The sequence below is a fragment of the Rhineura floridana genome, chromosome 5 (assembly GCF_030035675.1).
Source record: "Rhineura floridana isolate rRhiFlo1 chromosome 5, rRhiFlo1.hap2, whole genome shotgun sequence".
Lineage (NCBI taxonomy): Eukaryota > Metazoa > Chordata > Lepidosauria > Squamata > Rhineuridae > Rhineura > Rhineura floridana.
In genome coordinates this window covers 186,263,425-186,281,396 of record NC_084484.1, presented here as the reverse complement: position 1 = coordinate 186,281,396, position 17,972 = coordinate 186,263,425, and the positions used below count along the sequence as shown (strand labels likewise).

The window sequence follows — 17,972 nt, the reverse complement described above, 5'->3', positions numbered from 1 at the left end:
TTCCATAATTTGGGGGCCACCACTGAGAAGGCCCTCTCCCTTGTTGCCAGACTCCCACCTTCCCTCGGAGTAGGCACCCGGAGGAGGGCCTTAGATGTTGAGTGTAGTGTAAGGGTAGGTTCATGTCGGGAGAGGCGGTCCATCCCTGTTTAAGCATATACTCCCTCTGCAAGGTGACAGTGTTCTCACTCTTGCAGAAAGGCTATGAGGAACTGAGGCACAGCAGTCCTGGATAACATCCCACGTGGAAACTCAAGTGGGCTTCTGGGAGCAAGACAGAGAGACAGAGACAGAGGTGGTGCCACCTTGAGTGCTCTTGGCTCCAGAGCTCTTTTCAGTTTGAGCTTTATTTTGCCATCTGCAACAGTGGAGCTGCCACAGCGCTGGGACTCTGAGAGGCCTTTCAAGCTGGCTATTGAACTGATAAATTCACTGTATTACTTTACACAAATCAATACCCCAGCAGTTATCAGGGGTTGACGTGACCAAAATTGGTTTCAGCCAATTTGTGAGTGTAATAAATGTCCATTTATCAAATCAATTCATTCTGTGGGGTTTCTTGGTCTTCCTGGGCTCATGATGCCGAAGGGGTGATGTCCTTTGGGCATGAACCTGAGACCAACTTTGCCCTTGTGAGACAACGCCCCGGCATTCAAGAGGCCCTGCTTGGCTTTTCCCGCGGCAGTTGCAGCTGGAGTCAACAGGCAGGCACGTTTCCAGGGGAGTGTGCGTGTTACTGAGTCAGGAAAGAAACAGGGTCACCCCCCATTCTGCACTAAAAAACTTGTGCACCGGACTTTAAACCAAATGCCTTTATATGGGAAGGGCCAGTGGTTAACCATGTGCTTTGCAGGCAGGACATCCTAAATTCAATTCCTGGCAGTTCCAGGTAGGCTGGGAAGGAATCCTGGTCTAAAACTGGGGACAGCGACTGCCAGTCAGTGTAGACAGTGGTCTAAGTCAGCATAAGGCAACTTCCTGTGTTCCTGTCACTATCAAAATGCCCACCAAATTGCAGGAAAGAAGCACAGTATACCCATGCAAGCGATGCTCACATCTACTCTTGACCTTTGGTTGGCTTGTTCAGCATGCAGATAAGTCTGACGTGATGTTGGTGCAGTGATGCCTGATGGCAAGAAAGCAACAAAGGCTCCTAGAGCAGGCAAATGCCCAGGCCATCTCCTATGCAGCTCCTAGGAAGAAGGCACTTTTTTTGGGGGGGGGGCTCTCTCACAGGTGAAAGACTACAGGTTCTCCAGTCCAACAACAGTCTGTTAGTTTCCCACTCCTCTCAGCTTTATAGTAGCATCACTCCCATTCACACACCAGCAAAGTGGTTTAGAAGGCGTGATTTTGGTTTATGCAGATAGATTTCTAACCTGCTCCATCCTGAAGATTCAAGCTAAGGCCCCATTCTGCACTATACATTAAAAATACTATCGTACCACTTTAAACAGGCCTGGCTTTCCCCAGAAGAATCCTGGAGACTGTAGTTTATGAACAGTGCGCAGAGTTGTTAGGAGACGCGCTATTCCCCTCACAGAGCTACAATGGCCAGAATTCCCACAGAAGAGGGATGGATTGTTAAAACCACTCTGGGAATTGTGGCTCTGCGAGGGGAACAGGAGCCCCCCCATGACACTTTTTAAAAACTTATAGTGTAGACGGGGCCTAAGACAATTATACAGTAGCTCTTCGTCTTTTCCTCACTGTGAACATACTGAAAATTATATAGATCTGAGAATATTCGATCAACAGATTGGGGGTGATATCAAAGTCAAAACCTTCCGCTTAGGAAGACTAGAAAAACAGCTGTACAAAGCCAGAATTGTACAGCAGCAGTTGAGGCCAAGGGAGAGAGACATTTTTTCTGCACCAAGGAAAACCAAAATCTGTTTAACAGCAGCAAGCCAATTAAAGCTTCCAGCTCCAGAGGCAGTATACCTCTGAGTACAGAGGCTGCAGGGAAACAATGGGGGATGCCTGCCATCCTCATGCCCTGCCTATGGGCTCCCAGAAGCATCAAGCAGGCCACCGTCAGAAGCAGAAGGGGGCAAGATCTTTGGACTGATCCAGCTGTGCTCTTCTCAAGATGATGGGTGCAGGCCAAACATAGCCCCTGTAGGCTCCACCTGTTCAGATCGTGGCTTGCACGTTAAATGGGGCTTGCACATCAAGTTAAGTGGCCATTTATGTGAAAGAAGGAACTCTCACAAGTCTATGGCTGGCCAATGACACAGAAGATATAAGGAAGTCCTTACCAACCTGGTGCCCTCCAGATGTTTTGTTCACCGCCCAGAGAGCTATTGCTAGTCGGGCGGTATATAAATTTAATAAATAAAAATAAAATAAAATAAATAAAGCTCCCATCAACCTCAGCCAGCACAGCTGTTGGCTGGAGGAGGTTGGTACAGGATCTTCCTAGGAATCAGCCCCGGGAGTTGCTAAAGGAGAGGTTAGCATGGTCCGCTCTATGCTTCTGGGACATCCCCTTGATTTTGCCTCCAAAACAGTCCAGCCAGTCTTTCTCCACAAAAGGCCTTTATGCTTGCTCTCTACCAAAAAAGGCAGCAAAGGCAGTTGTTGGCCTGAGCCACCTGATTTCTTTACAAAAGTATTTATATATCGCCTTCTCACAAAGCATCAGGGGGATGTGCAGCAACACAAAAACAATGGAAAGCAATATGAAACAATCATCAAAAGGACCGGCTACTCAAGAGACATTTTAAACAGCCTGGCAGCATAAAAGAAGTCTTCAAGAGGCAAAAGCGAGTATGCCTGCCAAATCTCTGCTGGAAGAGTGTTCCACCACGTGGGGCTAGCAACACTCAGTGCCCATCTTCTGCTTGAAGGCCAACTGGGCCTCTGTAACACAGGGGACCACTAACAGCACTCTTCCGGGTGATCTCAGTGATTGAGCTGGGATGTAAGGGCTCACGTGGTCCTTACGGAAACATGGACCCAAGTTGTTCAGGGCTTTGTATATCAACACAAGAACCTTGAACCTGGCCCGATAGTATACAGGCAGCCAGTGCAGACGTTTTAGCAGAGATGTCGCATGGTGTTGGCAATCTGCCCCCATCAGCAACCTAGTCATTGCATTCTGCACCAGCTGGTGCTTCCAGACCAAACCTAAAGGCAGCCGCAGATTGCAGTAATCCAGTCTTGAGGCTACAAATTCATGGACTACAGCGGCCAAATTATCCCGATCCAGCTATGGCCCGTAGCTGGAGAACCAGATGAAGCTGGTAAAAGGCACTCCTAGCCACCAAGGTCACTTGGGCCTCTGATGACAAAGATTTATCCAGGAGCACCCCCAAGGGACATGCCATCTTTGGCAGGAGGAACAAAGCAACGGAAGAATGAAAGGCAGCGGATTGAACATGAGCTGCACACCTCAGATCAGGCTTCCCAAACTGGGTCCCAGTGCTCACGGAAGGAAAGCAAGCAAGCATCAGGGCTATCCCCAAATGGATGTCAAAGAACTTATGTATTTATTTATTCCATTTCTACCCCACCTTTCTTTTCATGAGAGAAACCCAAGGCAGCTTCCATACGGTTCCCAGGCGGTCTCCCATCCAGGCACTGACCAGACCTGACCCTGCTTAGCTTCAGCAGGGAGATGGCCACATGTGCCTTCAGACCACAGCCTGGGACTTGAAGACAATAGCTTGCTTGGCAGCTGCAAGTCATCTAGTGCCCTGGCAGGGAGCAACAGGAAGTAACAAGCTTGCAAATAAATTAAGGGTTGCTCCCCGACACTCCTCTCTCTCCCCACACACCAACATGCACTGGCATGGGATGGGGCACACTGGTGCAGCATTTAGATCTGGAGCATGGGGGGGCTTTCATAGAGAGATGCCAAGTGTGCCCTGCATTTGGCTTGAAAGATTGGCAAGGGCTACCCAGAGAGACAGATGAACTGTAATGGGAGGTGTCAAGAACACCCCCTCCCACTCTCTAAGCTTAGCAAGATGGGGCCCTCGGAGCAGTCAGCAGCAAAAGCACGGGCAACCCTTTCCTTCCCAGAGTGACCTTCCGAGGCAGCAGAGGCAGAGTGCCTGGTCCTTCCTAATTCAATAAAGGGAAGTTCCATGAAGGCAGCTGCTCTCATCTGCCTCATCATCATCACCACCTGTGTCAGGGAGGGGCCCTGCCCATTAATCAAAGCTTCCTAATTAGCCCCCGCTGCTGCCTTCAGGCACAGCCTTTTTCTGACCAGGGCGGGCATGTGGTGTGTTTGCAGGGGTGAGCCTCACCAACCCCTTCTTGGAAACGATGTGTAGTGATCTTACTTTATAGCAGAGCCAGAGAACTCAAGCTCTTATTAGCTTTTGTTTAAAAAGTATGTTTCTAGCCCTTATGCTGGGAAAGAGATGCTTTAAAAGGAGGAGGAACTATCAGATCAAAGGTCAGAAGTAGCTTAAGAGGTCTTTCCCACTTTTCATGCTCCTTTCCCCCTGCCCATGGGGTCCCACTTGCAACTTACAGGCCTATTACTCACCGGTGTCCCACCAGCACCATTCAGGATTCTCCTCTGCTACCTGCAAGCCAGCCAGAGTCCAAATGCAAGCCACAAATTGTCTCAATTACCAGATCTGTAAGCACTCCACCATCTCCTGCCCTCAAATGCAAATCTTACACCAAGAAACGCCAGCTCTTGCATTATTTCTGCCTGCAGGCAAAAGATCTTTGATTGGATCATTGTACAGCACCTAGGATGACTCAGGCATTTCACACATCAAGAATATAATCATTATGAATTATGCAAATTCATCAGATTTGCACATCACAGTTGGTTTTTCCTAATTGCATTTTTCTGCTCCCAGCCGTGGGGAAATGTAAATCGATACAGAGGATATAGAAACGTTATCCCCTGGCCAAGAAGAGTCTGGCTTAGTTCCTTTCAGGCTTTTGGGAGTTCATAAGCACTGTCCCATTTATTTTCAAGCTTACTTTCAAGACGGGCACAGAGCTTGTCCCCACCTGCCCAAATAACAACAAATAACCCCAGAACGCCAATACTGTTAGGAATACAGGTAGCTATACTTGCGACTATTATTTCTTCCAAGGTCAACAAAACATTTCAGCCTTCCCTTTGCTCTCTGCACCCTGTCCTCACAAATGTCACAAGAACCAGCTGACATGTCATCTCAGCTCGCTCTCATAGACATTGAGCTGTCTCCAGACTGGTTCCCCTCGGATGCTTTGAACTACAACTGCCATCATGGGTGTTGTAGTCCAAAGCATCTGGGAGGTACCAGTTTCTGGGAGCAGAGATTTCAGGCAACAAAAATACTGGCCTGCTTTTTACTCAAGTTCCCTCCTCCAGTCTTGCACCACTAGCAGGCAAAAAAGGCCTTTGTATGGCTCTGAGGATGGCTCACGCAAGGGAGCACACCGTGGTACCATCTGAACTGGCCCTGACTCAAGTAGAGGAATCAAGCACCCGTTATGATGTGCTCAGGGCTGGCTTCTCTCTCTTCTGGGGGATCCTCAACACGGCCTTTGGCTACTATAACAACAACAACAACAACAACAAAGGAGGCAAAAGCAGAAACAATCCGCATCCCCTTCCTTCCATTTATCGCTCTTAATGGTCTCGTGAACACAACAGGGGGAGATTTCAGTAACAGGAGGCTGACAAAGAGTTTTAATATTCGTTATTTACTACACAATGGACTCTGAGAAAGAGCAAAGAGATACATTCCAAGATGCTGAAGCTGTTCAATGGTTTTAAAGGCTCCTAGCACAGCCCCAAGTTTCAAAGATCATTCTGTTTCAGACGAGGGAATATGACTCCTACACCAAGCTCCAGGATATATATAGTGTTAGCTTGGATAGGAGAGTCTTACTCTAGGTCCCACAAAGCACCCACTGGGGGGTCCCAGGGATGGGCATGCACTGAGTACACACCGAGAAGCCACTTTGAATTTGTTTGTGACTCCACCATGTGTCCTGAGAGCCAGTCCTGAGATAATGTTTCTCCTTCATGGAAGACAGAGTGTAAGAAATGTTGCACTGGAATGCAAAACTGACACCCATGTGCATTTTATAAGTGAGTTTTGTGAGCAGGAGAAGGCAAGAATCTAATCTTTTGCTCATGGATGCTGCCAAGGAAGTGCAGATGAATTCTGAATTCTTACATGATGGATTATTCTCCTAGGATGCATTCTATCCACAAAGAAAAAACATGTGGGAACTGGCTCCTGGAATTACACCCTCACTCTCCCAAATGCAGTGCAACTGTCCACCTCAAGGTCCATTATCCTAACTGGGTGGTAGTTCCTGTAGCATCCCTCAAAATTACCAAGGTCTAGAACAGTGTTTCTCAACCAGTGTGCCTCCAGATGTTGTTGGACCACAATTCCCATCTTTCCTGACCATTGGCAATGCTGGCTGAGGCTGATGGGAACTGTGGTCCAACAACATCTGGAGGCACACCGGTTGAGAAACACTGTCTAGAATAAGGTGGTATCTGTGTTTGGTCATATCCCTTAAGACTGGAAGTGGGAGGTCTATATGACTGAATGTTCCTCCCTACAGCCAAGCCAAGCCAAGCCAAGCCCTGCACACAGAAAACTAGCATATCAAGGAGAAAGAGCCCTTTCTCTTGAAATCTATGCAGTATAGGACCACTGAAATACACAATGTACAATCCTATATCTCATAACCCAGTGCTCCTTCTGGGAGAAAGGGTGGGATATAAATTTAATAAATAATAAGTAACCCAGACCCTGTTCTCATCAGTAGGGTGGGATGCACTCTATATTAATGCAATTCCAAAGTAAGATTAAAGGGTTGCAACAGAATACGAGCCAACCACATGATCCTATGGCAAGGTGAAATGGAAATGGACTGCCTTCAAGTCGATTCTGACATATGCAACCCTATGAAGAGGGTCTTCATGGGAAGCGGTATTCAGAGGGGGTTTACCATTGCCTCCCTCGGAGGCTGAGAGGCAGTGGCTGGCCCAAGGTCATTCAGCGAGCTTCATGGCTGTGTGGGGATTCGAACCCTGGTCTCCCAGGTCCTAGTCCAACACCTTAACCACTACACCACACTGGCTCTCTATGGCAAGGTAGTCCTATGTAATCTTAAACTGTATTTATTTATTTGATTTATATATTGCTTATATTTCAACAGAAATCTATAAGGGGTTTACATACCCTAACAAAAAGAATCAATATGAGAAATACAACATAAATCAATGTTTAAAACCAACCAATGTTACTATTTCTATTACTATTAATTCCACATTTTAAATAACATAATTAAACATTTCTGAACAATTTACATAAGTAAAACAACTAAGAACCACAAAAGCAAATCATATAAAAACCATCAAAACACATCAAGATACAACAAATTATAACATAATTACAGTATATAGTCATCAACATCACATCACAATAAGAAACACCCACCTCAATAAAGTCACCAAAATTATTCACATCCACACTACACAAAAAACTAACCTGAAGATACGCCTCCCCTCCTTCAAGCGCCACGATTCAACACACTCACACTCTCTCCTTACAACCATGACTTGGAAACTGGTCCAAAATGTAGCTGCCGAATCACTGGCTGGGGTTCCCTTTAGATCTCAGACAACCTGGTTGCCAGTCCGTTTCCGGGCTCAGTTTAAAGCCCTAAATGACTTGGGTCCCAAATGTCTGAGAGACCACCTCCTTCCCTACACACCCTCTCAGGTGTTGAGATCAGCAGAGGGGAATCCCCTTTCGGTAGTTCCACCACCCTCGGAACTCGGGTGTGTGTGTGGTATTCTCTGTGGTGGCCCCTAAGTTGTGGAACTCCTTCACCACTGAGGTGCATCTGGTAACTTCGCTGTACAGTTTTAGGCAACTGCTGAAGACGCACCTCTTCACCCTGGCCTTCGACACCTGAGACATATATTTTTACAACACACCCTATTTGGGGATTTCAAGTTGGTTTTAAATTATTTTTAATGTTGTATTTTAAAATTGTTGCAACCCTCCAGGTCCTTTGGGTAAAGGGCGGGTAATAAATGACGATGATGATGATAAACAAAATGATGACCTAACACCTCTATTATATACATGCACATGTGCACATTCACACTTCTCCTTTAGCTTCTCTGAAGGACTGCAGAGCAGAAGGGCTAATCCAATAAGAGCCCCTGATCTTACCAGCTCCCACAGTTGCTATGGCACTCTCCTGACCAATGATATGTTCTCGGAGTCTCTGCTCCAGTGGAAACCGTCGACGTTCCTCTATTTCCCTCTTGTGCTGCTCTTCCTGAAACTGTGGAAAGGCAAAGGTGGCACTATCAATATTTAGCATTAGCCCTCTTAAAAAGATATCCAAACATCCGCACCAAAAAGGAATGGCCATTGGACACGGCTCTTTATGACCTGCAGCAAGGTTAGATGGATATATTAATAATGTATTGTTTTTTCTTTATTTAATTTGAAAAATTTACATCCCACTTTTCTGTCCATGCTGAATGTCCAAAGCAGTTACAGACATAAAAGGAATATGCAATGAAATTAATCAGAAGTGTATCCACAGCAGCAGAGAAAGGCCACAAAAATGAACCAACAGGAACAAGATAAAAGAAAACCGAACTGCCATGGATCGTCCAAAGCAGGGAAGTTTTTACCGTGCAGCAAAAAGCCAGGAGGGAGGGGGACAGATGAACATCCTGGGGGGAGTGAGAGAGAGCTCCAAAGGTTGGGTGTGGTGACAGAAAATGCCCAGCCCAACGTGCCTAATTTCTGAAAAAAAGTGGTGGTGGTGGGGAGAGGCAAAGGTCAGCAGTGTCTATTCCAAGGAATGTAGAAAAGTGGTATTTTATTTATTATTTAATTTATATCCCACCCTTCTTCCCAGCAGGAGCCCAGGGCAGCAAACAAAAGGACTAAAAACACTTTAAAACATCATAAAAAGAGCTTAAAATACATTAAAACAAAACAACTTTAAAAACATTCTTTTAAAAAGCTTTAAAGACATTTTAAATAAAAAGGGTTAAAAACATATTGTTTGGGGGAAAATGTTTTTTAAAAAAACATAAGCAATTCCAACACAGATGCAAACTGGGATAGGTCTCCACTTAAAAGGCTTGTTGAAAGAGGAAGGTCTTCAATAGGCGCCAAAAAGATAACAGAGATGACGCCTGCCTAATATTTAAGGGGAGGGAATTCCACAGGGTAGGTGCTACCACACTAAAGGCTGAAAGAGAAAAAGGGTGGAATTTGATGTCTGTGTGTAAATTGGAATCTGACTTAAGGCTTTTAAATCATCAGAGCCTTGATTTGGATGGCTCTTAAGTACAAAAATGATGTTTGGAGACAGCCCATGTAGCAATTTCAGCTTTCTATTTATCTTAAATATAATAATATTCACATATGACAAATTCTATATACTTAGCTTAAGGGCAGCCATTTTGTTCCTTGCAAATGTGTGTTTGAATGCGTGCATGTTCACCCAGAGAACACACTGCCAATGAGCTCTCTTGACAAACACAAGCTGATGCCCAGAATATTGCTGCAGTAAAAGACTGAAGATAATCTGGTTGTCCCTAAAATACTTCCCCAGAAAATGAGGCTGAGTAGTGCAAAACCAGGAAAATCTCATTTTAGGAACTTGGAAAAGTTGGAGACAAAGAAAGGGTTAAATCTAAAAGGCAGTGGTCGGATGAGGACAGTTGGAGATAAAAATCAGCACCCAGGAGGCGGAAACAGGGGACCTCTCTTCCAGAGCAGGTTCAGCCAGGTGCACCTCTTCGACTGCTCTGGTGGGCCCTGGGAAGAGACAGGTAATAGGTGACTGGGCACATGTAAGTTAGAACTGGGAGTGAATGACTGCAAGTCTGCAACCCGCACTTACCTGAACAAATATATCAATAAACAACAAAACAGTAATTTCATAATGGCTGGAATCCCACAGAGCTCAATCATGATAAAAATGTATTTTTGTAATATGAGCTTAGCTCAAAAGAGGTATACATATCTTTTGGATCTTTTGACTTCATTTTTTTATTTTAGCTGTATATGGCATCATGTATTTTTACGCATCTATGTAAATAAAACAATTATAAACACACACACAAAATGCAGCTGGTTGCTTTTTCATTCCTAACACCGTCATGGATTATTATCGTAATGGAGATTTAAACCTCTTCACCCAAACTGGGTGCCAATATCTCTCTCCAACGGCATCTCTTGGGATTTACAGAATGGGTATCTCCTCACTTTCTGTGCCATGTTCCAAATCACCACAATTTAAGCTTCGTTTGTACAGCTGCAGCAACCCCTATCTGGCTTTCTGAAAATACAAGGGAGCGAAACAATTTTGTGACCAGACAATAAGCTGTGCAGGAGACACTATACTCCACAGCTGAGATGGCTGAGAATGCTTGGGCATTTTAGCACTGAAACCAATGGCTTGGGGAGACGACGGGATCTCATTCTTTGGGGGTTTGCAAGAAAAGCTTTCGTAAGCAAACAACTATTTATTTATTTATTAAATTTCTGGGCGACGTACAGAAGAAAAGCATACAAATACATTAAAACTGTAAAATCTCAACTAATAATCATAAAACCTAACCCTCCCCAAAAGCCTGCCTGAAAAGCCAGGTCTTCAAGGCCCGGTGGAAGCTCATCATAGTGGGGGTGTGGCGGAGATCATTTGGGAGGGAATTCCACAGAGTGGGGGCCACAACTAAAGAATAAGATGACCCTCCTGCTTCAGGATAGGGGGTGAGGCTGGGAAACCGACAAACCACCCCAAACTTCTATGAGCTAGTCTTTGGGTATTCCTCTCCAGGAGACCATTTTAGTACATGGATGTAAACAAGCGGCATTCAAACTAAGTGACTCCGAGTGTGGACGGGATCCTATTTCTTGCATATTAATGACATTCATTTTCTCCCACAAAACATCTTGTTTTTAAGAAAAACACATGCCTGGAAATTAGGAGGCATATCTCAGAATAAAACCTTCATCTCCAACTGGTGGGTTGGGAGCCACTAGCAAGTCATGGCCTGACTGAAGGCGGGTACAACAGCAGCGTTACCACCATACAAATATAGGGTAAAAAATTAAAAAGTGGGTCCCAAAATGCATGTCGGGCTAAAGGTGGGTCCCAGGGCTGAAAGCACTGAAGACTACTGGAATAAAAGATGCTGGCAAGAAGGAACAGAAAAAGAGCTGGCAGTTTCATGCTTTCTGGCTGGCCACTGGGGAGGGGGGGCAGGAGAGAGAACGCTGGTTGGGCCAACTAGACCACCCTCTTGGGCCTGATCCAACAAGGAAATCCTCCCTACTTGGCACACAGCCAACACTGTCCCTTGCCATGGAAGCAACCCCACTCCCAGAGCCCTTCCAGCCATGAAACCTCCAGCACAATCCATCGGCCAGTTTTCTGGTGTTTTCCCATTACAGTAGTGACCTTGACAGAAGTTAAAAAAAATAAATAGCAACCAATCCAATTTTGGCTGCTGTTATCCGTCTACCATGTAACCGCGACACCCCATCAGTCCTGATGCTTCAATACGGAGCAATAACTTCCTGGTGGATCCCAGTGGGACGGCACTTGCTAGGCTGAGTCCAGAGCGCCAATGGTGTCGCCGCTCCCCCAGGCTCTGTATATATCACCAGCCTCCAACTATGGCAGCCCCATCTATACATCTATGTCTTTCTAAATATATAGGCCAATTCGTTTTTCTCCTGCCTGTTCTTTCTTTTTCTTTACGTTTTGAAAAGAAAATAATACATAAAAACAGCTCTGCCATAATACAGATGATCAGATATGACTGACAGGCAGACTGTGGGGCAGGGGCTACATACAAGCTCAAGAGTGGGCAAAAATCGAGAAGGTCTCTCCCGGTAAGAAAACTTCCGTTCCTTTCAATGGGCCTGTTGGAGTGCAAGACATTTTGTTTAAAAAATTAGACCCTTAGGGATCAGGCTCTCTCTCTCTTTTAAAATCAGAAACTGATAGGTAGACTAGCAGGTTAAGCTTCTTTGCAAAATGCTTAATCAACCTGTGGAACTCACTGCTGCATGATATTGTGGTGGCAGCCAGAACACTCAACACCTGCTGCAGACCTATGCACATTTATCTGGGAGTAAGTCCGAATGTGCCTTACTCATAAGTAAACCTGTCTAGGGTTGGGCTGTTATTTATTTAATTACTGGCACGCCTCTTCTCCACTCAAGGCGAACAAACTAAACAATAAAACACACATGAAATAGCATGTTAAAAACAGCAACTCAGTTGTAGGACCCCAGTCCTAATCCCGGCCTCCAAGAGGTCTTCTGTATCTTTAAAAGTTGTGCAGGGGGAAGGGAGAATTCCACCTTGTGGTTTTCCCCATTACAGAGTTGCAAGAACACCTGCACTTGGCTGACTTTCTCTTCTCCTAAAGATGCAGGATCAGTCTTAGGGACTGAACCTGGCAACCCTATTTTACAGGTTCACTGTAGAGCAGCCACAAATGTACAAAAGAGCAGCCCAATGCGCTTTCCTCCTTCCCAAGGCCAGACACCAATGGCCTGGCAAAATAAGGATGTCTTAATAACCAACCTACGTGAAGGTACTATACATTTAGAGCACTATTATTCCACTTTAAATTGTAATAGCTTTCCCAAAAGGATCCTGGGAACTACAGTTTGTTTAGGGTGCTGAGAGTTGTTAGGAGACCCTTATTCCACTCATAGTGCTACAACTCCCAATTTGATTTAACAATCAATCCCTCTTCCCCAGGAACTCTGGGAACTGTAGCTCTGTGAGGGAAATCTAACAACTCTCAGTACCCTTCACAAACTACAGTTCCCAGGATTCTTTGGGTGGGAGGAAGCCATAACTGTTTAAAGTGATATAATGCTGCTTGCAATGTAAGGTGCAGATGTAGCTTTAGTAATGTCAAGCCTCCCCGGAGAGACAGTTCCATAATTTTGGTACTATAACTGAGAAGATTTCACGGTCTTTCTCTCTCTCTGTCTCATATGGTTCTTCACTCTTAAGGTCATCGCTAGCACCTTGAATTGACTTCAGAAGCATCTAGTCCTCTTTGCACAGTGGCCAACCAGAAGCCCATTATGGGAACCCCTGCAAGCAGGACCTCAGCGCAACAGCACCCTCCCCTGCTGTGGTTTCCTATAACTGGTATTCTTGCAAGATCCTTGCAGAATGCTGCACGGCACATCTCATGGGAGCCTGTGGAATATATTTTACAGGCTGTCCCAGAAAGATGAGCTCACTCATTGGCAGTATCCGGTTTCTTTTTTACAACTGCTTTCTCCGTTCATGGCATTTTGTAATGTTTAGTGAATTATAAAATATTCTTAATAAATAATAATAGGTAGGAGATCCACCACGTCAAAGGAATGGCATGAGCCCCCAAGCCTATTGGAGCGCCCCAGGGAGACTAGGTGACTGGTGGTATCTAGCACAGCCATTCCATCCTTACTTTTGAAAGCCCTGAAGTCACCAAGCACTGCCCACCCACCTCCGCCACCGTGTCTTCCACTTCTTCCTCATCTTCCGTGTCTTCCTCATTGCTGCCCTCCCCGCTGGGCCTCTTGTCATCCAGCCCGGCCACGATGGTGGACCTGCCCCGGCTCTTCGATGATATGAGCTCCGGTGCTGAGGCCTCCCCCGTGGGCAGACCCACCTACGCCGAGTGGGCCTCTGCCATCGTCCTCTCTGAGCCCGTTGCCTCCACCTTTGCGGTGGCCGACGGGAGCAACCTGGCCAGCCAGGGCAAGGAGATTGTGGGCCGGAACATCGATGGCTTCATCCCAGTGACCCAGCTGAAGTACTATGTTGTCGTGGACACCGTCTATGTTGGCAAAAAGCTGGGGCTGCTCCTCTTCCCCTTCCTGCACCAGGACTGGCAGGTGCGGCACCAGCAGGACACTCCAATGGCACCACGCTCTGATGTCAATGCAACGATGTGAGAACTAACAGACATCGTCAAAACGTTAGGAAAGTGCTGACTGTTATTGTATCATTATTGAAAGATGTTCACGTTGCTTTTGTAAACTGTATTGTTCTTTTCTGATGTGTATTTTTTATTTGTGTTTATATTTTATTGTGAGCCGCCTTGAGGGCCTTTTTGGCCAAAAGGCAGCATAGAAATAAACTGTAACATAACATGGAAATGGCCTGCTTTCAAGTCGATCCTGACTTATGGCTACCCTGTGAATAGGGATTTCATGGTAAGCGGTATTCAGTGGGGGTTCACCGTTGCCTCCCTCTGAGGCTAGTCCTCCCCAGCTGGCCAGGGCCTGCTCAGCTTGCCACAGCTGCACGAGCCAGCCCCTTCCTTGTCCGCAACTGCCAGCTGGGGGGCCACTGGGCTCCTTGGGACTCTGCCGCTTGCCCACAGCTGCACAGGTGGCAGGGCACGTCACCCCTGAGCCACTCACACTCACTGTGGGGGTGATCTTTAGCTGGCCCTTGACACCCAGGAGACACGAGCGGGGATGTGAACTCACAGACTCTGGACTCCCAGCCAGGCTCTCTTCCCCACTGTGCTATACCAGCTGATGTAACATAACATAATATAAAACTGCTGGGAGGTCAACCGCAACTCACAGGTTGCACACTCCCGCTGACTACTTGGAGGGAGTGTGCCTCTGGCCTGCTCCTGGGAACTGCAAGTGGGGAGAAAGCTGCTGTTGTGCTCCGGTCCTGCTTTCGGGCTTCCCACTGGGGCATCTGGTTGGCCACTCTGAGGACAGGACTGTTGGTGTATTATAGGCCCCCTGTGACCTGATCCAGTTGCAGAACTCTTTTTATGTCCTTATCACTTCTAGGTAAAGATATTCAAGCAGGGCCACAAGAGGAGCGTCAACCCTGAAGGCCAACAGGAAAACCAGCCTGAAGAAAGCAGTCAACATCACCACCTGAAAATGATCCGACACCAGCCACTCTGACGGCGAATCAGAAATAGAGAGGTAGTTCTTCGGATCACTGGGGATAAGGGAGGAGCTGACTTAACTGCTGCCTCTTTAAGTAAAGCTGCTGCCATTTTTTGCTCCAAGAAAGGCACTGGTAATCCAGGGAGAGGTCGTAGCTCAGTGGCAGAGCACACGCCTTCCACGTGGAAGGTCCCACGGTTCAATTCCCAGCAAGGAAAGACACCTGACTAAAAATCTGGAAAGCCACTGCCAATGTAGTGCCAGGCATGGTGAACTTGTGGCCTCCCAGATGTTGCTGGACTCTGGCTCTCTTCAGGCCAAACCAGCATGATGAGGGATGATGGGAACTGTAGTCCAACAATATCTGGAGGGCCGCAGGTTCCTAATCCCTGAGGTAGAGAACACCGAGACGAAGGTCCGAGACGATACAAGGCAGCTTCCTAGGCACAGTGCAACAGGTGGGGCCAACCTGTCCTGTCAAGGCCCTGAGTTTACTCAAGTGCTGGGCCAAGCATTATGACTGCAGACATGCTCCGTTAATTTTGCCAGGAGACACCTTGAGACAGCAACAGCAGGCTCTTACTAGGCCAGGAAATGGTGTTCTTTTCCCTTTATTGCTCATTAAAGTCCCTGGCACCCCTCCCAGTCACAGCTCCATTTACAGGAAGCTCTGCAGAGAGAAGAGGCTTCAAAGATCAGGAGCAAATATGCAATAGCCTTTTTGCAAAGAATCTGGGAAAGCAGAGGCCACCGTCCTTTAACAATGGTGGTGGTGGTGGGGAGGAAATTCTAGAAAACATTATGCAATCCTTGCAGCTAGCATTAAAGTGGAGACTGCTTCTTAAAGAACATCTCAGGCATTCAGGGAATAAAATCTTAAGGGAGGGGCCCAATGTGTCTCTTCCAGGATAGCCGAATCCAAAGAAGTATCCATCCAGCCTTTTCATGAAAGGCTTCAAGAAAGGAGATTCTGTATACAGCCTCTTAGGGAGCACGTTCCATTTCCAGACTGCTATTAACCTCAGTCTATCTCGCTTTAGCATGGCTTCTTTTTCCAGTCAGGGTGAATGACTGCTCTGGGGGAACTTGTTTTTTTTAATCCCGGGGGCCTCACTCCCTTCTGGGGGCCACATACCAGTGGTGGGCAGGGCCAGAGGCAAAAGTGGCCAGAGAAAATATTGGGTGGGAGAAGTTGATTATAAGTTAACTCAGTGTTCTTCTTCTTCACCTTTGTCTTCCTTGTTCATTGTCTGGGAAAGAAATACAAGCTTTCTTGCTTTTTCAGTTCCCAACTTATTCTTGATTTAGAATGAATTATCCAAAAGAAAAACAGCTGGTATAGCACAGTGGGGAGGAGAGCCTGGCTGGGAGTCCAGAGTCTGAGAGTTCAAATCCCCGCTCGTGTCTCCTGGGTGTCAAGGGCCAGCTAAAGATCACCCCCACAGGGAGAGACTCAGGGGTTACGTGCCCTGCCACCTGTGCAGCCGTGGGCAAGCAGCAGAGTTGCCCCCCAGCTGGCAGTGGCAGACAAGGAAGGGGCTGGCTTCTGCAGCTGTGGCAAGCAGAGCAGGCTCTAGCCAGCTGGGGAGGACTAGCCTCAGAGGGAGGCAATGGGAAACCCCCTTTGAATACCGCTTACCATGAACACCCTATTCGTAGGGTCGCCATAAGTTGGGATCAGCTTCAAGGCAGTCCTTTTCCATTTTCCATAGGCAGACTAATTTCTACACAGATTCACACACCCTTCTCTAGCCTCCATCCATTCAAGCACAGGCATCATCAGGCTTCAACGACATATTCTGGCTAGTGAGAGGTGTGGCTGGGGGTGGTGGTGAGTCCTCAAGGCCAGATAAAGAGCCTGGCCTCATCTGATGTATGGGATGGAGGTTCCCCACCCGCGCCCCGTTTCATATCAACAGCCCTGTGCAGAGAGCGAGCGAGCACTGCTCAAGGTAAGAATGATTTGGGACAGAACAGGTTTTACTTTTGCAACAGGGACTGTCTTCAGATTCTTAATGCATCAGATGAAGTAGCCTCTAGCCCATGGGAGTTTCTGCCACAGCAAACCTGTTAGTTTTTCAAGTGCCACCAAAGAATTCTTCATTGCTTTTGCTGCAACAAACCACCATGGAGGCTCCTTTGGAAGTTAAAATTCAGGACAGCATCTAGAACTCAAGTCACTGGATCTTAAGGTCAGCCAGTGGGTGATGCAGCCAGCAGCAAGTTACAAGCGCATCTTTCTCGCCTAAGGAACGAAACCTGTCTCACTTGCAAAGGAAGGGCAATATCTCTGGCAACATGATTGCCCAAAATGTCACATGGGCAACTTATTCATTGGGCACACCAAGATCCAAACATGGATCCTCATCACGTCCTGCAAAACAGCAAAGAAAACTACAAGCAAAACCTTTGAAAATCTCTGAGGGTCTTGGTGGACCACTTCATGCTTTTCCTGCCTGCTGTAGAATTGCAATGCACCATGCCTGATGCTGCAAGGTTTCAATTGCATTTTGATTGCCTCTTTTATTACTTACATATTATATTTTACTGTTTTACTATGAATTCCATAGAACCCTCCCCACTCTTCTTGCAGAGCTCAGACGATGTTGAATTTCAGCTTCGATGTCAGCTTTTACAGAGAGATGGCTGCCAAGATAAGAAAAGTGATCGACATTCTCCAGCGTCACACCATTAAACTGGATTGATGGTGCTACAGAGGGACTAGTTCGCACCTGTCGATGAAGCACTTTGGGTTTTTTGATATTAAGGGAGAGCCCAAGTTTTCCATATGCTTCTGCAAAGATATTTAGGATAGTTTGAAGATCTTTCTCTGAATGCGCGGAGACTACATTATCATCAGCAAGTTGAAGTTCTACGAAAGGGGTTGACATTACCTTACTTTTTGCTTTCCGCCTACTGAGATTAAAAAGCTTTCCATCTGTTCGATATATGATTTCTACACCAGTGGGAAGTTTCCCCTCAATAAGGTGTAGAATCATAGCAATGAAGATAGCAAATAAGGTAGGAGCAATGACACACCCTGTTTTAAGCCTGATCCAA

General features: G+C 46.5%; 1 protein-coding gene across 4 annotated transcripts in view; it reads right to left on the bottom strand.

Annotated features, from left to right (window-relative positions):
- CLPB (ClpB family mitochondrial disaggregase) overlaps positions 1–17,972 on the bottom strand; it is a 116,234-nt gene that overhangs the window by 31,933 nt on the left and 66,329 nt on the right. For all 4 annotated transcript variants that reach the window (XM_061629162.1, XM_061629163.1, XM_061629160.1 and 1 more), the window contains exon 7: positions 8,172–8,286. In XM_061629162.1, coding sequence (XP_061485146.1) covers positions 8,172–8,286 — 115 coding nt within the window. The remainder of the gene's footprint in view (positions 1–8,171; positions 8,287–17,972) is intronic.